Source organism: Gobius niger (genome assembly GCF_951799975.1).
Source record: "Gobius niger genome assembly, chromosome: 18".
Taxonomy (NCBI): domain Eukaryota; kingdom Metazoa; phylum Chordata; class Actinopteri; order Gobiiformes; family Gobiidae; genus Gobius; species Gobius niger.
The window spans coordinates 2,546,429-2,569,022 of record NC_136869.1 but is presented as its reverse complement, the minus strand read 5'-3'; the positions used below and the strand labels follow the sequence as shown (position 1 = coordinate 2,569,022).

Sequence of the window (22,594 nt, the reverse complement as noted above, 5' to 3'; positions counted from 1 at the left end):
GAAGGATGATCTGATTTGCGCCTGTATCGCCGTAATGAATGGGCCGCGCGCGCGTAATGAAATCCCGGGCATTAACGGCGCAGATTGACGCTCACTTAGGTCCGACACGTCCAAACGAACGGCCTCTTGACCTCCGCGCATTAAACCTATTATTCCACAGCGCGCTTACGCAGTAAAGAGGCGGAGGGCAGTCAATATCACTGCACAGGATCAATAAACCATAGTGTAAATATGTTATGAAGTCACAAAGTATTGTAATAACATGTTTGATAAGGATTCAGACAGGAATTAATGTTTACTACAGCATAATTTGAATAATAATGAATCAAGACAACAATTCCTAATTTAATTCTAACCTTTCGCCAAAAATATAATCTAGATTTAGTTAAGTTCTAAGCAATAAAACATTTAAAGACTAAATGTATGGTCCTCATTGGGCTGGTATTATTTCATTTTGCACGTTTCTGTTCTGGCCCTTCTCTGTGATGTAAAAAGCATCAGACCTGTCTTACTCATGCTTCAATAAGCGTGTTTTTAAATGTTTTAACACTGCCAAGGGGTTCATTTGGGAAGAAAATGATGCAAATGTACAATTATTAATACTATTAATACTAAAGCTTTTTAACCCCTTAACTCCCGCCTGAACCGAGCACATTTTCTCCAGTTTGGCTTTACCCCAATCCAAAAGCTTCTGGACAAAAGCTGTGAAAATAGCAACAAAACTGAGATGAAAACAATGATGGAAATGTGACAAAAAAGTGAGAAAACATTGACAAAAAAGTGACGAAAAATTGATGGAAAAGTGGCAAAAATGTCACAAAAATGTCACAAGAAATTGACAAAAAATGGACAAAAATGTGACAAAAAATGACAAAAATGTGATAACAAATTGACCAAAAAAATCACAAAAAATGGACAAAAAAATGACCAAAAAATGTGACAAAAATGTGATAAAAAAATGGACGAAAAAATGACAAAAATGTGACAAAAATTAGTTGAACACCCAACAAAAAAAGGATGGAAAAAAATCTGATGACATGAGGAAAAAGATGCTCTCGGTTCAGGTGGGAGTTAAGAGGTTAAACTCTTTTTTCCCCCATACTGTGATATGTTCTTCCCCGAGCTTAGACAAGTTGATGCGTACCTGTCTGTTTTTTGTGCGTGCGTTCAGTCACGCAAAACAACGAAAGATGCTGTTAGCATTTGGCCTCTCTCTACATATTCCTATAGCTCCAAACGGGGGTGAAGTTGGAAGCTTCCTCCACGTGCACGCACACAGACCAGACAGGTACGTATCAACACGTCTGAGCTCAGGTAAGAACATATCACAGTATTTTAAAACGGTGGCCATTTTAATTTTAAGCATTTTTGTCGCTTTTTGTTGTTGTTGTTGCGTTTACAGCACGTTTTTGTCTGTTTTTGTTGTGTTTCTGTCTCTTTTTCCGTTTTTTTTTTTTACCGTGATACTGTGTGCTTTTCCGGCGCATCTTCACCTCTACTCTTTTCAAGAAGCTTTCAGATTTGGGTAAAGCCAAACCGTTGAAAACCCGCTCGGTTCCGGTGGGAGTTAAGCGGTTAACCTCTTAACTCCCGCCTGAACCGAGAGCATTTTCCCCAGTTTGGCTTTACCCAAATCCAAAAGCTTCTGGAGAAAAGGTGTGAAAATAGCAACAAAACTGAGACGAAAACAATGATGATGTGACAAAAAAGTGAGACAACATTGACAAAAAAGTGACGAAAAATTGATGAAAAAGTGGCAAAAATGTCACGAAAATGTCACAAGAAATTGACAAAAAATTGACAAAAACGTGACAAAAAAATGACAAATTGTGACAAAAAAATGACAAAAATATGATAAAAGATGACTAAAAATGTGACAAAAATGTGATAGAAAATGGACGAAAAAAATAAAAAAAAAAAATGAAAAAAAATGACCAAAAAAATGTGATAAAAAATGGATGAAAACATGACAAAAATTTAACAAAATGTGATAAAAATGTGATAAAAAATTGACGAAAAAAAGGACAAAAATATGACCAAAAAATTACAAAAAAATGACAAAAAAGTTACAAAAATGAGTTGAATACCCAACAAAAAAATGATGGGAAAAAAATCTGATGACGTGAGGAAAAATATCCTCTCGGTTCAGGCGGGAGTTAAGCGGTTAAATGACTTGACTCGATGCTCGGAGGCCCGTGTGCGCTGCGCCCCCTTTCGGTGATGGGGCACAGCGCATCCCCCCCCCCCCCCCCCCCCCCCTGCTCCCTCCGCGCTTGGTCACGTGACGGCAGCAGCGGCAGAAGCTGCAAACCGAAGCCTCATCCTCCTCCTCATCATCATCTTCACCGCGGACCGAACCCAGCAGCGGCAGCGGCGGCAGCACACGACCAGGCATCGGAGAGAGCGGGGCGCCATGGCGGGCCTGCGGTAGGAAAACAGCCCCCCGTGTGCGTAGCGTGTGTGTGTGTCCCCCCCCTCCCCTCCTTTCGCTTTTGTTCACCGCTCGACGCCTCCACTCTCCCACACCGATCGAGGGGCCGTACCCGCGGGCAGAAAGGCGAGGAGAAGGCGGGCATCGCGGAGAGACGCTGAGGGAAGCGGCGGGGCAGCAGCGGCAGCAGCGGCAGCAGCATTGGGAGGCTCACACCGAGGAAGCAGCTCTGGAACGGGGACGAGCTGTCTACCACGGGGCCGGGCGGATGGACCGTGAGGCGTCGCCGATTCCGCTGGAGATCCGAGCCCGGCTGGCGGAGCTGGACCTGGAGCTGTCAGAGGGTAAGGACCGCCGGCTCCATCCCTCCCTCCCTTCCATCACCGCTAACGGCTTCCAACGGTCCTCCTAACGGCGCCGTGAAAACATTGATTCGCCGAAACACGACTGCCATTTCCCCGCCAACACGGTGTTTTTCGTGTTAAAAACGAGTTCCCTGCGTTTTTCTTACCAATTCACTTTAAAAAAAAAAAGCCCCAAAAAAAAAAAAAAGGGGGCAAACGTAACGAGATTAAAGCGCGAATGTCGCAGGATAAGCGCGAGCGCCGATCTCCTGTCGCTAGCAAAGCGCTGTAGTGAATTTTAAATGATGTCGAGCAGGGGGGAAAAGCGGGTGACATTAGATTAGCCGCTCGCTCGTGGGGGCTACGGTTTCCTCTCGTGTGTTTTATTACTCGTGTTTGTGACAAAAATGTAAATGTGGTCGGTGTCAGGAGCCGAAACGAGCGGGGTGAAAGCGTCCGTGTGTCGGCGGGGCAGCGAAGACACGTCGCGGCTAAATATGAATTTTGAATGAGGCGAGTAGACATTGTAATTTTGTCCTACTTCCAGGGTTGTGTTGTGGTTAGGCCTGGAAGAAGGGCACGTTTGTTGTAGTGAGTGCGTAAGGTGTTTGTGAGGTGTATCAGCGTGATGCTAAAAGGCCAAAAACGTGTAATTTCGCGAGATTTCTGTAACGTGTGGGAATGTATATCACCAAAAAAAATAGCTACAGGTTTACTCCAGCTGCACGAGCCGAACCCTCCATCACCGCAAACCCCCCCCCCCCCTCCTCCTCCCGCACCTCCCCATCCAGATGTTTGTGGAGCAGACAGCGGCCTGGCGAGCTCCGCGAGAGGGCCGCCGGGGAGGAGGGAGGTGGGGGGGGGGGGGAGGCTCCGAGCGGTGCCTCCGGGACCCTTCAGCCCGGCCACTGCGCGCTCTGGGCCGGATACACGAGCCGCGCTTTTTGACCTTGAGATGTTGACACAACCAGGGGGGGGAGCTACCTGTGTGAGGGCCCCGTGCGTGGCGCTAATGCAAAAACAGCCCCCCCATAAGAGAGAGTGTGTGGAGCAACGTGGAGACAAATCAAAGCGTTTGTGATTCGGTTCGTGAGATCGTCCTCGTTACGTCTGACAGAGGAGTGGAATATGAGCTGCTTAAGTCATTTCAGAGCATGTTTGAGGTCTGAGCTGCGGGATGAGCAGACACCCATGGAGGAACAGGGACGTTTGGTTCTCCGTTGAGGACGTAGAGCAGGGGTGGGCAAGTTTGCATCACGAAGGGCCAATTTTCATCATAGCCAAAACACCGAGGGCCGAACCTCACTATCGTAGCCAAAAGTTATGAACCGTTTTCTGCAAATGTCAATGTTTTGCATCAGTGGTCCGGCTCCGAGACCCGTCTTTACCTTAATGACAAAGTGTGACCCAAATAAAACTGTAATTTGTCATGTATCGTATAAAATATTGCACGTTTTTATTGAACAGGCCGTAGATTTGCTTTGAAGACTGAAATTATGATCAAAACAACCCAATAGTATAAATTTCAACAGACTCCAGTGTGTTTCCGTGTAGTTTCAGATGGAAAATATTGAAAGAAAGTTCCCTCGGCTCGCGACACGCTTTTGAGTCCCCGACCCACCAGTTGAGAATCACTGTTTTACATTATATATGACCAAGTGGGATGTTTTCCAAAGACATTTAAAAAATACACCATAAAAAGACACTATTTCTCGCGTTTTTAGTGTACTTTAACAGGTATTTGCATAATCATATTTCTCAAAATCATATTGGGGGCCAGAGGCTCTGTGCTGGAGGGCCGGATTTGGCCCCCGGGCCTGACGTTGCCTACCCCTGATAGATACAGACGGCATCTTTGGAGTCGCCCATATATGGTCATTTTTAAAAACAGTTAAGGGGGAAAACAATTTTGAAAAAATATATATTTTCTCTAATTATTCAAAAACTACTGTAACAAACGCTGAAATATGAACATAGTTTCTACTAAATAATGATACAAAGACATGGGGAGGAGCAAAGTGGTTCAACAGCCCATAAATACATGAATAACGGAGAATGCTAACATGATGCTACATGTTACCATCGGCCTAATGCTAACGGTTAGCTCGCGCTAGCTACAACTGCCGTTTTTTCACTTCTACTGAACAATCTGCTGTGAGAAAATATCCAAATGGGCCTGATTTACACTGGACTTTATTTGTATGTGATAAATAAGAAAATGGCTAAAAAGAGTGGAAAATTGTGTTTCTCTAAAGATTCTATTTTCCCCCTCGGCGAAGCCATGCCCCCTTCTTTGACGAGATGCCGTCTGTATCTATAGAACAACAGATAGTGGCGTCCAAACTGCTAAGATTTCCGAGATTCCATTCCGGAATAGTAAACCGAATGGAATAGTAAACTGTAGAACGCTCGAGTAGGAGTGCACAGTGTCGGCAGCTAACAGCGCTTTCCTCCGTGCTTACAGCTAGTCCGCGGATCGGCCAGTGTTTGCTAGTACCCTCACGCTCGATTTACAACATTCCCCCCCGAACTCTTATCTTATCTTACTTGATTTGGAAGTGGGCTACTGGCTCAGGCACATATCGGAGCTTCTACACAGTCCACGACACATCCATGCTCCTGTTTAAAGATGCAGGAGGCAGAGCAGAGCATGACAGACACACTTTGTGCTCAGGGAGTCTTCCGAGGGGGACTATTAGAGCCTTTGGTTTTCAGGCCGACTGCGCAGAGATAAAACGTGCTTCAAGATAAATGTTCGGACGAAGAAATCGATGACTGTTTGTTTACAGTCGTCAAACCCTCATCATTATGACATGTTGGGAGTGCAGTGAGTGGGAACGAGGCCTCCACAAAAGACAAAGGACTGCGGTTATTTCGGTAATACATGTTCAGCAAAATAAGTTACCGTCATGTAATGCTACTATGGAGAAAAATGGACACTCAAAATAGTCTAGCTCAGTTCCAAACCCGAGCTCCGACCGGCATCATTTGTGAAAGTAGATCTTTGTGGACTAATATGTGCTGATTGACTTGTCCACAGTGCAGGCAGCTTTCCCACAGCTACAGACTGATCATTTTATACATCTGCTAGCATTTTCTAGCTATGCCACTTCCGCTAACCGAACGCCCGCACTTCAGTCCCCGTGGAGATGAGTTAAATAAGACATTTTCTAAAGATGACGTGGTGGACGGTGAGTTCCTGATGATTTCCTGACATGTCGGGCGGCACGACGGGGCCTTTCTAGCATAGGTTTCCCCTACCAGTAAAAACATGCACGATAGGGTAATCCAGTGTTTCCCAACCAGAGGTACTTGAGGACCTAAGGCAGGGGTAGGCAAGTTTGTGTCATGGAGGGCCGATTTTCTTCATTTCCAAAACACCAAGGGCCGAAACTCACAATTTTAGCCCAAATTAACGCACTTTTTCCCTACAAATATAAGTTTTGCTCATGATGTATGACCTAATGGGGTGTTTTGCTGGGAAATGTGAAAATATTGACAGTAGTTTCCACATTTTAGAGTCCTTTTCATGTATTTGGTCTCTGATTTATGAATTAATGTTTCTTCAAAATCCTCTTGGGGGCCAAAGGTTTTATGGTGGAGGGCCGAATTTGGCCCCCGGGCCTGACGTTGCCTACCCCTGACCTAAGGGGTACTAGGAACTATTTCAGATTTTCAAACTGGGACAAACTGACCATTATTTTGATTGACTTTGATTGACTTCAATCATCCAGGTAAATACAACACAGAAGGTTTAACCACCTGGATGTTTTTATACATCATCCACTTCTCTTCTTCAAGGACCAAAGCTTGTTATTAAAGATTAAGCCTTCTGTGTTTGACAGGAAAAGCTATGTTTTGCAGTAAAATGTGTAGTTTTGGGAGAATTTTACACGGTACTTACAAATAGTGCTCTTAAGTGATTGCTTTCTGATTAAACTGCAACACCCTCGAGGTAGGGGGTGCATGGACCGGTCCATTCACTGGTCCGCAAGACCAAAAGGTTGGGAACCACTGGGGTAATCCAACAGTAATAGCCTGGCACAACATCTGGAGGTGGGCAGTGGGCGCCATGTGGCTGCTCACTGCTTCTTATGGTCACAGTGAAGGGTCAGTGCAGAGGACAGTTTCACATCTTAACTTCACTTACATACTTGACGCAAGATGTTCTTCACTGACATCTTTGTAAGACAGTTCTGAGAGTTTGTCTTGAAGCTAAAGGCTAACATACAATAATAATCATATAAAATTATAACTATAGACAAAACGATTGTTTTACCTAAAACATATTTGCGCCACGACTTAGGAGAGGAGGACCTACGACTCCTCAACATCCTACATCAAGTTTACAACAAGGAATCAGTAGCATCTACCAGGAACTCTCTTTCCACCATGGAATCTTTACAAAATATGATTATTCGAGCGGGTTTAAGATAATCTTATCAGGAAATTAACTGGAACAGGAAGTACTGGCGCTCACTGTTTCCCAATTGAAATGTCTGAAAGCTGCTCCAGCTCCACAAACATGTTCTGTTAGTTTAGCGTTTGTATTTCAGTCGTCTCACTAAAGTTCATGCTTGTAAAGTTGTCGCTGAACATAAATTGCAAATCTAATCGGTCTCAATGCTTTCCAGTATAATCGAATGAGGTGTTTTCCCCAAACGGTGCGGCCCTGGTCGGATCGGTTTGAGTCGAAGCTCTCTCTGTTTTGTAGTTTTGTTCCTATTTCAGGTCTTGCTCTAGTGCGTAGCTCCTCTGGGCCTCACATTTCAGCTCAAACCGTAGATTCAAAGCCATGTGACAGGGAGAGACTGTGGGCAGGTGTGGTCTGTCCTTTGTTGTGTTGGAGTCACAGTGAAGCAGGAGACAGGTCCATCACACGTTATTGATCCATGTCACGTATGGACCTGCAGAGACACAGCTGCTGCTCTGTCGCTCACATCAGCTCCATACAGTCTGTGGAGCTACAAAACTCAAACCATCTGGTCTTAAAAATGCTGATGGAGGTAAGAGCTAAGCCACGACTTACCCGGTCAGTAAAGATCATTACATTGGATTTCAACTGGCATTCAACTATTTTTAGAGCATGAAAATATCAACATATCGTGTAGTTTTTGAAATTTCCCCTCGTTCCTTTGTTTGATGGAATGTTTGCAAATCCTAAGAGATAAAATATGCGCAGATGTTTGTGGCTACTACCTGTAGGAGGGACGGTCCACAGCAACATATTGACCAGAGTTAGGAAAGCTGCCAGGGTGTACTGTAGCATGAGCTGTAAACCCGGCATGTTGGGATGAAATACTCTAGTATAGTAATACTCTAAAACTAGCTTTGACGACGAACACCCTGGAGAGTTAAAGACATCATTTTCCTCTATATACTTGGCTATATTTACCTGCATATTGTGTTCAACTTGTAAAGAACAAAACGAAAATGCATAAAAATGTGACTCATAAAGTGGATTTGGACTGACCTGGGCTACGAGGTGTCTGCAGCAAAACAAAAAAACTGCAGTAGTGTGTGGAAATATCCTATGTATTAAAGTAGTTTAGAGCGGCCGCGTGCTCCTCTGATGATGTGGAACCGAACCTTTCTTACTCTATCGACTGAAAAAGCAGCTCTGAGCCTCGGATTTCAGATTTTGTCTTTCGAAATCAGTGGTGGAAAAAGTGCTCAATATTATTACTGAAGTAAAAGTGCAGATGCAGGACCCAAAAAGTACTTAAGAAAACGTAAAAGGATCTGATAACATTTTTTACTTAAGTAACAGTACAAAAGTATGCATTGTAAAAGTAAAAAGTAAAATGATTTAATTGTCTGTGAGAGTAAATACTACGCTGACAGAAAAGACAAAGGGACAGAGGGATATTGTTCATCCAATTACACAATGGAAATATATATTTTTTGGACTCAAACTTGGCTGTAAATACTGTTTAAGTGGCGCTAGCTCGCAGTTAGCTTTGCCCATTAGCCTGTTAGCTTCTTCTTCGTGATTCTATTAGTGTGTATTGGTGGGTCTGGTCCGGTGGCAGTCAAGTTGCAATTGTGGTTTTCTGGCCAGAGACACCAGGGGGAGATGAGAGACCCCCAATCACCCCATAAACACTTGTATTACCCCCACAGGGACTACGGGAAGGAAGTAAACAAGTTACTCAGTACTGCTTTAAATCCTTTGAATCAAACCAGGACTAGACGAATAAAAAAACTAACATGAAGTAAACCAGATCTAAACAAGGTCTAAAGGAGTAAACCACTAAACCAAGTCAAAACTGGGACTAAACCAGTTCATCGTAGAGCGGTCACTTTGAAAATGAAATACTTTTACTTTTAACCCAACTTAAAAATGTAGTGGAGTAGACAGTACAGATACAGGCTCTAAAATGTAGTAAACTAAAGTAAAAAGTATTCATCATAAAATGTATTTAAGTAAAGTCAAAGTACCAATAATTTGTACTTTTTACTTTGTTACTTTCCACCACTGTTCAAAATAGTGATTTTTATAAAGCGATAAGCCCAATATGACCTATGACCTATGTATCGGCCAAATGAAGAGCCTTCATTAAGAGATGCACCGATCCAACTTTTGAGCTTCCGATACCGATACTGGGTGTTTGAGTATCTGCCAATACCTGATGTTAACTAAACAAGAGTCAATGAAAAAGTTGGTCTTTTCTCCATTGTCCAGTCAACAAAGTGTCATTTATTATATATTAATAAACTATAATGGAAAAACATTAACAAGAATAATTATAAACTTAATATATGACCAACTGTTCAGGTTACATTAATATGATCGACACACTTGCACTGATCTGATCATTACAACTAGTGCAGGGTTAGGCAACGTCAGGCCTGGGGGCCAAATCCGGCCCTCCACACAGAACTTCTGTCCCCCCAAGAGGATTTTGAGGAATATTTTAATGCAAATATGAGATCAAATTCTAAAAATGCGAGAAATAGTGTCAGTATTTAAAACAATTCCTGGCAGAGCGCCCCACTTACTCATATATAATGTAAAACATGATTCTCAACTTGTGGGTCGGGACCAGAAAGTGGATTATGGAACCATTTTCTGTGGGTCGCGAGCCTATAGCAGATTTTCCATTGGAAACTGCATGGAACCAGTTAAAATGAATGTTATTGGGCTTGTTTTTTAGATGATATATGACAAGTTTTATTTGGGTTGCAGCTTGTCACCCTTTGGTTATGGTGGATCCCAAAGCCATCACACTTGAGAACCACTAATGTAAAACACTGGCATTTGTATTAAAAAGTTCTTTACTTAGGATAAAATGGTAAGGTTCGGCCCTTGGTGTTTTGCCGATGATTAAAGTCGGCCCTCCACAACGCAAACTTGCCTATCCCTGAACTAGTGCATAACAGATCTGTCTGATCAGTGGTTCTGAACCTTTTATGCCTCACACACCCCATGAGTCGTTCATTTATACTCTGAGTACCCCAACCGCGAAAAAGTGATCAACTAAACTAGGATTATTCAGTATTTAATAGTGTGTTGTGTTCAAAATGAAGCTAAATTACTCTCAAAATCAAACCTTTTACTGAAAAACGTTTCACTTTATTTTTGAGTCTGAGATGAGTCCAAGCTAAGTGCTCAATTACCTCCGTGTTGGATCAGTTTTTCCTTAACAGCATTTCATAAACTAAAATACAAACAGTTGTTTTATTAGGCCACACTAGGTGATCAAATTTAGGTGATTAGCTGACGTTAGCATTAGCATATTGCGATTGAATTCTCCAGGTTCTGCCCTTCAAAATGAGGTACAGCCTGGCACGCCCATATTCACTTGGATTTAGTCGGTCAAAGTTGAGTTTTTAAAGTGGTTAGCAGTGTTAATTTCGCCGACTAAAATATTTAGTCTTAATTTTAGTCAAAGTGTTATTTTTGACGACTAAAATTGGAAACTAAAAACGAAATTAAAAGTTTTTCATGAGACTAAAACTGAATAAAAATGAAAGGGAGAGACTAAAATCATCCAAACTTCTATTGACAGACTGAAAGAGCCTCAGATCATGTAAATTCTCTGCCAAAGGATCAGCTCTGAGCTTTGTTCATGTGGAGCAGCTCCATGAAGCAGAGGAACAAGAGTAAATATGATTATGATGAATATTGTCAATGCAAAGTCGACTAAATTCGTCTTAAATTTAGTCGACTAAATTTACTTGCAATTTTAGTCGACTAAAACTAGACTAAAATCGAATTACATTTTCGTCAAAAGACTAAGACTAAAACTAAATTAAAATATGTTGTCAAAATTAACACTGGTGGTGAGAGCCGAAATAGGTTCAGTATCAGATATTTGTAGCCGATATCCGATACCAGTTTTGAATCGGCGCAGTTGTTGTCATTAGTTTGTGAACAATGTCAGTATGAAGTGGTTTTTGCTGCAGCCCTTTTATTATTGGAGTTATTACATTATATAGTAGAATCTGTGGGAACCTGTGTCTACCTGTAGAGCCGTCCCATTGACCGGCTTTACAGTCGCCGTGACACTTAAGCGCCTGTAGCCGTCAGCAGGTCGGCCCCTCTCTCCGCTGTTTAGACGCCGCTGATGAGATTTACATGTTTAATTTCATATTCACTGGGAGCCGCACAATGGAGTCTAATTAAGCGTGAGGCCTAGTTTCTGTGGAGGGAGCATCTGTGGCCTGCAGCGCCCACGTTCCAGGTCAGCCGGCGCTCCTCCGTTTGGGAGGTAAAAAACCCCACAGTGTGAGATTAATCCCCCTGTGTGTGCGTGTGTGTGTGTGTGTGTGTGTGTGTGTGTGTTTGTGAGTGAGAGAGGGCGCTTTACTGAAGAGCAGCAGGTCTGTCTGAGGGCTCTTCACTGGAGACGACTCGCTTTGTTCACTTCATGAAAGTGCTGGATGTAAATGACTCACGTTAATGCCATTGTCGTTGCGCAGCAGGACCAGTAACGGAATGATTCTGGTGTGTAGCAGAAAAATGGCCTCTATTTTCAGTGACATAATGTGGATAATGGATGGAGCCAGATTTAAATGTGTAGTTTCATTCATGGCATTAGTTACAAAGATTTACTTACATGATGATTTTGCATGTTGTTTAGTTTTAACCTCTTACCACCCGCTTAAACCAAATGCATTCTGTCCTCTTTGGCTGTTATATAGGCCTGTGTAACGCCTCATTTTGGTCACATTTTTGTTGAATTTTTGTCATTTTTTTGCTGAGTTTTGTCACTTTTTTGTTGAATTTTTGTCACTTTTTGGTTGAATTTTTGTCACTTCTTTGTCACATTTTTGTTGAATTTATGTCACATTTTTGTTGAATGTTTGTCATTTTTTTTGTTGAGTTTTTGTCACATTTTTGTTAAATTTTTGTCACATTTTTGTTGAATTTTTGTCATTTTTTTTGCTGAGTTTTTGTCACATTTTTGTTGAATTTTTGTTGAATTTTTGTCATTTTTTTTGCTGAGTTTTTGTCACATTTTGGTTGAATTTTTGTTGATTTTTTGTTGAATTTTTGTCATTTTTTTGCTGAGTTTTTGTCACATTTTTGTTTAATTTTTGTCACATTTTTGTTGAATGTTTGTCATTTTTTTGTTGGATTTTTGTCATTTTTTTGCTGAATTTTTGTCACATTTTTATTGAATTTTTGTCACATTTTTGTTGAATTTTTGTCACATTTTTGTTGAATTTTTCTCACATTTTTGCTGAATTTTTGTCACATTTTTGCTGAATTTTTGTCACATTTTTGCTGAATTTTTGTCACATTTTTGCTGAATTTTTGTCGCATTTTTGTTGAATTTATGTCACATTTTGTTGAATTTATGTCATTTTTCTTGCTGAATTATTTGTCACATATTTGTTGAATTTTTGTCACATTTTTGTCACTTTTTTGTTGCGTTTACATCCTTGTTTTCTTTTCATATTTTGTAGCTGTTTTGGTGCTTTTTTCCGAAGAAGCTTTTTGATTAGGGTAAAGCCAAACTGGATAAAATGGGTTCCGTTCAGGTGGGAGTTAAGAGGTTGTTATTATTGAGAAATTCTGTGAAAGATCATCTTGTTTTTGGGGCTTTCACAGTTCAATAAATCTAACTAAGATATAAACAAATCCCTCTTTTAAATATTCTCAAGTCCAAGTCTGTAGGAGCTCCTAAAGCAAGAAAAACCTCATTCACCTTCATGTACATTCCCCTATCTTTAGCCGCTGCTGTCTTCCAGGAAGGAAACGACCATATTTGGATTGCGGCGTCATCTCGGTCGCCTTTCGCGCGTCACATAGATACCAAACATGTCAAGATTTGTGAATGGATGCGCGTGGGAAAGACAAGGAAGTGCTGCGATGTTGTAGTGAAAAGTATCTCTCTGAGTCCCTCCATTTACCTGTCAGAGGCTGGAGAGTTTCTTCTCTTTACGTTTTATTTTATTTTTGACCCACACTAGTTCCACTAAAGGTTAGAGCAGATGTTAATGAGTGCAGCAGCGCCCTCGTGCCCCTTGGCCGAACGCTGGAGTTGAACCAGTGACATGTGGCCCCTGAGTCACACGTCTTTGGCCCAGAACAGCGCAGTGAGGTCGGGCAGAGAGCGGTGCAGCCCTGGGTGCTCTGTGACACACTGATGCTCAGAGAGGATGCACGTGAAAGTGTGTGTGGTGGACAGTGGCTCAGATGGTCGAGCCAGTCGTCCCATCACGGAAAGGCTGGAGGTTTGAGTCCCGACTGACTCTGGCGGTGCTGATGACGAGAAAGACTTCGCTGTGTGTTTGTGTATATAGCACAACATTTTAATCTTTTCTGCTGCAGCTGAATTTTGCTCAATATGTTCACGCTGTGTCTCTTTATTTTGCATTTTCGGAGTACCGTACTTTCTGGACTATAAGTCGCCCTGGAGTATTAGACGTACCAGCCAAGATATGCATAATGAAGAAAAAAACAACAGGCTAAATAGGCGTACAGTATGCTAACGTTGATGATTAGCACATGAAGCATAAACAACGAGCTATATCGGTGTCTTGTATGTTAGCGTCACATAAACAGTTCAGAAAGAACATACCAAACTCTCCATCTCAATCCAAATCACTAAAGCCATTGAAATCTTCATCCTCGGTGTCACATGAACAATCGCCTTGGCAACGACTTGGACACAGAGGCGTAACTGCACCGTTGACAAGCCTCTCCCGGCACCACGTTTTTCAAGCCTTCATTTGCAAACTCGTTCCTCTAGCTTTGGCCATCGAGCTTTTAGCCCGTGATTACGGCTTCTCGCTCACTCCAAGCTTTCTTTCTGCAGCTCGATTAGCCTGCAGTGCCCTCTAGCGCAGGTGTAGGCAAGTTTTCTTACCGGAGGGCCGATTTTCTTTATTGTAAACAGACCGAGGGCCGAAGCCGCTGATTATTAGCCCAAAGTAAAGCACAACACTTGGAAAAATAACCATCATGAGATAAATTAATTAAAATTGCTTGAATAAAAGTTCTTCTATGTTGAATTTGAGTCGGTTTGAACTAATCCAAGATACAAAAGCTATAGCGCCAATGGAACAAGAATAAAACCCACTTGAAATCAGACAAATAATTGTTTTTCACTTGAAATGACAAAAAATTATCTGAATTAAGAGAATAACGACTACTAGAGGTTTCATCTCATCTAAGACCAGACCAAATCTACTCAAACCTTAGAGTAGATTTATGTCATTTCTTCCTTAAAACGATGCACTTCTTCCTAATGCCAGTGTTGTACATAATATATGACCGAACTGGATGTATTGACAGTCTTTTTTACCTTTGTTTCTCCCATTTAACTCTAATAATGTTAAAAGTACTCTCTGATTTGTGTAATAATGTTTCTCAAAATCATCTTGAGGGCCAGAGGTTCTGTGCTGGAGGGCCAGATTTGGCCCCCGGGCCTGACGTTGCCTACCCCTGCTCTAGCGGCTCGTGAAATTATATCATTGACATATATATATTAGTCACTCTGCAGTATAAGAAGCATCCCCTGCGAAAACTATGAAAAAAGTGCGACTTATAGTCCGGAAAATATGGTACTATTTAGTGGTTACTTTTAAGTCCCTGAGCAGAAAGCGGCTCAGAATCACAGACTCGTTTGCAACATTAGCTCGTCTTGTAAACACACAGACCCAGCGCTGAGACACTATGAAGACATTTAGCACAGGTTGAATTCAGCACAGACTCTGATTTAGGGAGTGTCGTCTGTGATGACGCCAGCTCAATGTGGAATATTGTGTTTCCACTTAAGAATTACACAGTTTGTTGTTGCCTTTTAGCCTTAAGTCACATGATGACGGTTTCTGGTATCGGGACCACATTAATGAGTACGAGTATGAGTACAGGCATGTGGTATCGATACTATATAATACCCGTTTGTACAGTATGTAGTTGCACTGTCTGTACTGAGACCAGGATCTGCCGGCGTCCATGTTGTAAAGGTGAGTCCGAGTGCACGACGGCGAGTTATAAATAGCAGAGACTGTTTGGTGATGATCAGGGCTGAGCAGGTTTCCATGGAGGCGCTTTGAGGCCGAGGAATCTGAAAAGTCTAATGAAACATCCAAACGTGGCTAAGAAGCTGCGCTGCACACATTACAGCTGCGTTCACCATCACTTACATCACTTTGGAGCTAGAAAGGAACCGTTTCCAGGAATATATCAGTCATTTATCTGTCATTAGGAAATATTAATCATGATTGTTTGATTGAAGGTGTAACATGGCCAAGTTTGATACCAACCATATTAGTGAGCTACATTTCTGCCAGTGCCTATTTCTGATAATACTGTGTTTAAAATAAGTCATGGGTGTGTGAAAAATATAGTTTTATAATGCCAGAAAAGCATTGCTAAAGAACAGTGGGGTCAGTTCTGCTTAAGAATATATAAATTCAGCAAAATCTCATTTTAGTGACTAGAGCTTGAGTTCCAGGTACAGGAAGTAGAGCGATCATTACAAAACAAGAGGATCGACAGTTTCTGGGCATAATTGCAGTATCTTGTTAGCAGTAAAAATATATTGAATCAGAGAACTTACTGATGTTGGATAATTACTGACAACATGCAAATAACTTAGCTTCAGATGTAAATAAAAGCTAATTTGAGGCTAATAAAGGCTTATTCTACACTGATCACCAGAGAAATAAAAGAATCAATCATTCAATATATATATATATAATCAATATAAGCACTATTCATGCACAGTGCGTCTCAAAGCACTAGAACAGGAAAGAAAAAATACAAACAATGCAATTAAAACATCCATAAACAGCATAAAAACTATACAGACATTCAAAACACTCTGTATTATAATCTGAATGTTTAAAAAGTGTAGAAAGTCAGGGGGGGCCGGCCTGCTCAGCCCCTGAGCTGTATATAAAGAACGATGTGTATAAAGTCAGTTCGTCCTCGCTGACCTGACCACAGGCCATTTCACAAAGGAGCGTTTTTATCCCAGTCTTAAAGATGGGGACAGTGTTTGCGTCTTTGACGTAAGACGGAGCTTGAGAGCTGAAAGCTCTACTTCCTATTGTGGTTTTGAGAATGAGAAGAATTACAAGCAACTGTGAGTTTTGGGAGCGAAGTGCTCTAATTGGTTCATATTGTTTGGTACTCCGGCCTCTCGGAGATAAATCAGAGCGACACCATTTATGGCTTTGTAAGTGAGAAGCAGAATTTTGAATCTGCTTCTATCCTCAACAGGAAGTTAGTGGAGAGACTTCAGCACAGGAGTTCTGCTCTCGTCTCTGGTCCCTGTTAATATTCTGGCAGCTGTGTTCTGGATACTGACGTACGCAGACAGTTAGCAAGTCGGCTAGTCCGGGAAACCTTTCAGCGTCAATTAGCCTGCTCTATGCATTTGTCCTATAGCTGTTAGCATCCGGAAAAATCCAGATGTTTTCAGCTGTTGACAGCCCATCGATTACATTTAGATGAGGTCAAAGTTTAATTAGAATCCAATCCAATCCAGCTTTAGCCAATCTAGTCCTCTGAGGTAAAATGCTTTGTGGTCTCGGCCTCATCCAGTGGCCTCTAAACCTCATCTATAAATATGATAATGATTAAACACAGAGATCATATAAACGCCATGAAATGGACAAAACATACAGTACCTCGTCATGCTTTTACAGGGCGACGCCTTTTCAGGATTAGGCCCAGAGAAAATAGTACCACAACAAACACACTCGAGGTTTTTTATGTTTTGTTTTCAATTTGCAGTACCTTGTGGACCCTACAGTGCCTCCCCCCCCTCACCTGTGTGACTGCGGCCTGTGCGAGCGTTATTTTGGCCACATTTCTGTGAGTGGGACAGCTGAGAGTAAAGTGTAGAGCGTCTCTGAAGCTGCTGCGTCAGTGTGAGGCTGTGTTTGTGCTTGTTGTTACTCTCTCTGTGCCTAATAATAGTGCCGCTTGGATTCGGCGCCGCGTTCATTGTGTGTGAAGCAGTTCTCAGTTCGAGCGAAGTGACGATTCGCTAACGTAACACCTCCGAGTCCAACAGGTGAGCCGGGAATCTCTCCACAGCAGCAGACGGTGGCTCTGCTAATGACTCACACAGGAAAACATCTGCACCGCCGCCGTCTCAGGCTTCGTTTTAGTCTCTCCAGCGTTCCCACGGGGCTTCAGAAAACATTTAAAGCCGTTACATGATTTCTGCCAAAGTTAAGGCCTTAAATATTGTTTTTTTTAAATGATTAATATTTTTAGAAAAGCGATTTTTTTCATTTTCAGTGTGCATGAAGTGACTTTTCAGTTTTTTACAGTGATTGCCTCTGCTATTTTTGGCTTTACTGCTGCACTTTAACTAAAAGCAATGTGTTTTAACCCCTTAACTCCCACCTGAACCGAGCACATTTTCTCCAGCTTTACCCCAATCCAAAAGCTTCTGGAAAAAAGGTGTGAAAATAGCAACAAAACTGAGACGAAAACAAGGATGAAAATGTGAAAAAAGTGAAAAAAAATGTACAAAAAATGTACAAAAAATGTACAAAAAATGTACAAAAAATGTACAAAAAAATTACAAAAATTTGAAAAAAAAGTGAGTAAAATTTGACAAAAAAGTGACAAAAAAATTACAAAAAATTGATTAAAAAATTGAGAAAAATTTGACGAAAAAGTGACAAAAAATATTCAAAAAAATGACAAAAATTTACAAAAATTTGACAAAAAGGTGAGAAAAAATTGACGCAAAAGTGACAAAAAATGGACAAAAAAATGACTAAAATTGACAAAAAAGTGAGGAAAAATTGGATTGAAAAAGTGACAAAAAATGTACCAAAAAATGACTAAAATTGACAAAAAAGTGAGAAAAAATTGACGATAAAGTGACAAAAATTTGACAAAAAAGTGAGAAAAATTTGCCGAAAAAGTGACAAAAAATGTACCAAAAAATGACTAAAATTGACGAAAAAGTGACAAAAAATTGACAAAAAAATGATATGAATTTGACAAAAAAAAATTCGAATAATTTGCCGAAAAAGTGACAAAAAAAGTCACGAAAATTTGACAAAAATGAGATGTCTGCCCAACAAAAAAAGTGATGAAAAAAAATCTGATGATGTGAGGAAAAAGATCAATTTAGTTTTGTAGGTCTTAGCTTTCAAATGAGGTGTTACACTGGCCTACAGGATTTGGGTAAAGCTGAACTGGAGAAAATGCTCTCGGTTCGGGCGGGAGTTAAGAGGTTAAATGGGAGAAAAAAAATCTAATCAAATTTAAGTTGAGTTTTTTGGGGGGAACAAATCTTTCAGCTCTAGATTCAAAAACGTAATTTTGTGGAAAATATTGCTTAACTTCATCGACATTACAAAAATCTAGGTTCAAAATGTGGTCATCTATGTACTGTACAGTTTTTGAGGATCTGTACTGTAGTATTTAACTTACTACTTTTACTCCACTACATTTAAAAGACAGTAAAATACTACTTTCTACTCTACATTACTCTCATTTATCCAAAGTCAATGCCTGTGCTGACAAACAAGAAGGTTTGTCCCCGTCGTGTTGCCGTAGGAGCAGTGAATTTGGGCTTAAAGTGATAGTCTGTAACTTTAAATGCTTTATCGATTGCGTATAAATGGCTATATACATGAGCTATATTAAATACTTTCTCTTTTCTTCAGTCAGTCACTTTGCTGATCTCAGCGACTAATCAGAATCCCAGGGCAATCTCTTTGTCCAATGAGGCGAGCTTTCATCTCATCAGGTCCAATCAGGAGGGAGGGGGAGGGAGCTTGATCGTTTAATGTCCAATTTTTTTCTCCCTCTTCACAGTTTGCAAAGTAGGACTGGCTTTCAGATCCAATCAGGAGGGCAGGAGGGCGGGACTTCATTTTCTTTTCTTTTCACTTGTTTAAACGGATTTGCACTTTCAACTTCGTGTACTTAAGTATTTCTTACAGCAAATACTTCCGTACTTTCACTGAAGTAAACGTTTTTTGAGTAATAGTAGTTTGCTGCCTGTAGAAAACCCTGCTGTTTATTGCTAAGAACGAGATGAGTCGTGCAGAATCCACGTTTCTTGAGCTTTGAATGATGTTATAACTTTATCTCCTCGTTAAAATGGCTTCTGTTTTTGAAGATAATACGATGATAAGTAGATAAAGTTCTGTGAGGCCCGTGTTGTTTTGTTTCTATTAAAATCATCTTGTGCTTTTGACTTTGCATTGAGACCAATTCACTTCTCATTGTTCAAAACTGAAACTCCTCTCTCCTCACGTTAATCTATATTTGGAAGCGTTTTCCAAGAGTTGGCTAAAGTCGTGGAGAGGCAGGTCCTCCTGACGAACATCTCCCCGGAGAGTATTTAAAGCGGCGTGGGCCCGGGGGCAGCGCTGGAGTGGTGCGCCCGGGCAGACACTGGCAGGTATCATTAACCCACTTCTCACTCTGACGCTCCCGATCGAAGATGGCGTCCCTCCTCCTCCAGCAGCCGTTGCTAGGAGACGCCCCCCCCTCCTTCTCTCCTCGGTTGCTCGGCGCGGCGTTGAAGATGGCGTCTCCCTGTGGGCCCCGAGCATCACAGAGGCTCAGTGTTTAGATCAAAAGAAGTCTTGTGCTGCTTATACACTCCGTCCTCCTATACTCCTGTGGTCCTCCTATACCAGCCAGACAGAGGAACGCTGCTTTAAAGTCACTTCACTCCAGCACAAGGAGCAAACCGTCACCCAAATAATTACCTAAGCAAGACGGTAAGAACATAGAGGCATGTGTGAAGAAGTTAGACATGAAATAATGTCAAATCCTGACATTGAAATTAGGAGGCATTGATCCAAAACTAATGTTGGATTGGAATTGAGCACAGTCCCGCCTCCTCTCCGGTCCGGAAGTAAAATTCCCCTCGCTTTGAGACCGTATTGATTTGGAATAAAGTCTTTAAATCCGTAACTACGTCAGCTTGGGCTGAATCCAGCTCTGTGGTTCTAAAGCGACCGCAAAGTCAGACGCAGGTGAAAAAAGCACGTATGAGATCGATCTGCGAGCCTTCGTCCTAGAACTACATTACCCAGGATGCTCGGGAGTCCCATGATCTACTACGAGGCTTTTGATTGGTGGAGCTTCACGTTCCCACACGTATTTATTTATTGTAATGTAGAAAACATATTATAAACAATTTATTAAAACATAATCCAGGCAGATAGTTGACGTTTTATCCCCATCTAACACTGAGAGTAAGAAAAGGAAGGATCAAAAAAATGTTCCCAACGATCCAATTAAATGAACCACCGATCATTTTTATTCACATTAGCAGATTCAGATTGTTTAATAGTGAAATAATATAGAACTTTTGTCTGCAAAGTAACAGAAACTGGCCGTGTTTGCTGAAAACCTGGTTGCCTTGACCAGCGGGCGCGATGTCGCAATGGCTCTTGGGATACGGAGTTTCTATAGTCAGGAAGTGAATGATGTCACAGCCTTGTACCTTTGCCTTTTCTTCAACATGTCGTCTTCTTTTTGGATTGAAATGAAACATTTTATGGTCACGAATTGCTACATCGCTGATTAGCTTTTGCGGTGACGTTAAACTCTTAAAGGGGGGGTATTATGCAAAATCGACTTTTTCAAGCTTTACATCATGTTATTAAGTCATTCCCTCATTAAAAACATGCCTGAAGTGTTGCCTTAGCACATTCACGTATTTTCGAGTAATCTGTAAAAACTCTGATGGCGGCCATTTTAGGGATAAAACGCCTGATTCCTTCAGGAAACGCCTCCGACCTCCAGGATACGCCTCCGACCTTTCGTCACCAGCCGAGTAACCAACCACTGCTCCTCAGCAGAACCCCCTCCCCGCAGTGTCTAGCCCTAAGATGTAAACAGAGTCATCATGGAGGATTAGCTTCATGTGTTGTGAACCGGAGCCACAGCAGACTTTTACAAAGACACACATCAGTGTTTCTGTTACCGAAACACCCAGGATTAAAACCGGTGACAAGAACGCTTATTTCAGTGTCTGGTTCTGCGCTAGGCCTTGATGATGCACAGAGCCTCCGGAGAAAGCTAATGCTAAGCTAAACCTCGAGTCATCACGTGAAAACGAGAAATATGCACAAATAAAGTCAATAAAACCACCACACACATAAAGAACCGTTTAACAATGATCACACACGGAGCCAGGCTTGTTGATTTGGAAGTTTATTGCTCACATTTCATCTACAATGGGTCATAGCCGAGTGGTTTTCTCCCGGAGCTAACAAGCTAGCCGCGACAAGCTAACGGGAAAATTCACTGAATACAAGCAGCATATTATGCATTGAAAACGTCACTAAACAGGCAACTGCTTGAAGCAGCCTTTATGATGATCACACACGGAGCCTGGCTTGTTGATTTTGTAGTTTATTGCTCACATTTCATCTACAGTGAGTCGTAGCCGAGTGGTTTTCTCCCGGAGCTAAGGCACTATTAGCCACGACAAGCTAACAACCTTCACCTTCACAACATTCATTGAAAACACGCAGCATATTATGCACAAATAACGTCAATAAAGCAGGCAACTACTTGAAGCAGCCTTTACGATGATCACACAATGAGCCTGGCTTTACACATTTGTGGTTTATTGCAGACTTTTCATCAACAATGAGCTGTTGTCGATTATAACAAGCTAACGGGTAACCTCGAAAAACCACTGTCCACCTGCGGAGATAATGTCCGTCTTTTGAATCGTATGGGCTCCTGCAGATCCTGGTGTCGTCCATGGGGGTATAGTTAGAGATCCATAGGGCAGGGCAGATGCAAAGAGATAGCCTCCAAACAGCAGTTATTTTTCAGGCAAGAGCCCCGTCCAAGCGTCCGGTGTGGAAGGTTTGTCTCCAAATAATATCCTGTGTGGCCATTGTTCACAAAGTGATAAACAGTAGCTCCTTTCCAACAATAAAAATTAAAATGCACCGATCGTAGTTTCAATACAGTTGAGACAACGAGCGCAGTGTTGTGATGCCACAGACAGCGTGTGGAGGGGGCGTGTCGGAAAGGGTCAGAGGTTCTTAAAGAGACAGGGGCCTATTTCAAGTCTTTCGCTACCGCCATTTTGAAAGAGCAATTTTATACAAGGCAGTTATTCTAATTTACTGCATTTACAGACCAACAGAAGGTTTCGTCATCATTGTAGTGTGCCATAGACTGGTGCTATGTGGCTGAAAAAAGCATAATACCCCCTCTTTAATATTTGAATTTTTGGAAAATCGACGGTCGTGTAGACAGGGATTTTTTACTTCCGGACCGGAGCAACAAGACTGCAAGGGGCGGGACTGTGGAGCTCTATAGAGGGTATGCGTGTGATGTCATAACCCTGCGACAGCCTGGCCGTGACCGTTCCATCACGGCCACAGCAGCAAACTGAGC

The 22,594-nt window shown here is 41.7% G+C and overlaps 1 protein-coding gene across 1 annotated transcript in view; it reads left to right on the top strand.

The window, feature by feature from the left end:
- Positions 1-2,616: 2,616 nt before the first annotated feature.
- The window catches only part of LOC306977676 (disco-interacting protein 2 homolog C-like), a 78,079-nt gene continuing 58,101 nt past the window's right edge, over positions 2,617-22,594 (top strand). The window contains exon 1 of the mRNA XM_079576084.1: positions 2,617-2,775. Coding sequence (XP_079432210.1) covers positions 2,700-2,775 — 76 coding nt within the window. The 5' untranslated portion in view covers positions 2,617-2,699. The remainder of the gene's footprint in view (positions 2,776-22,594) is intronic.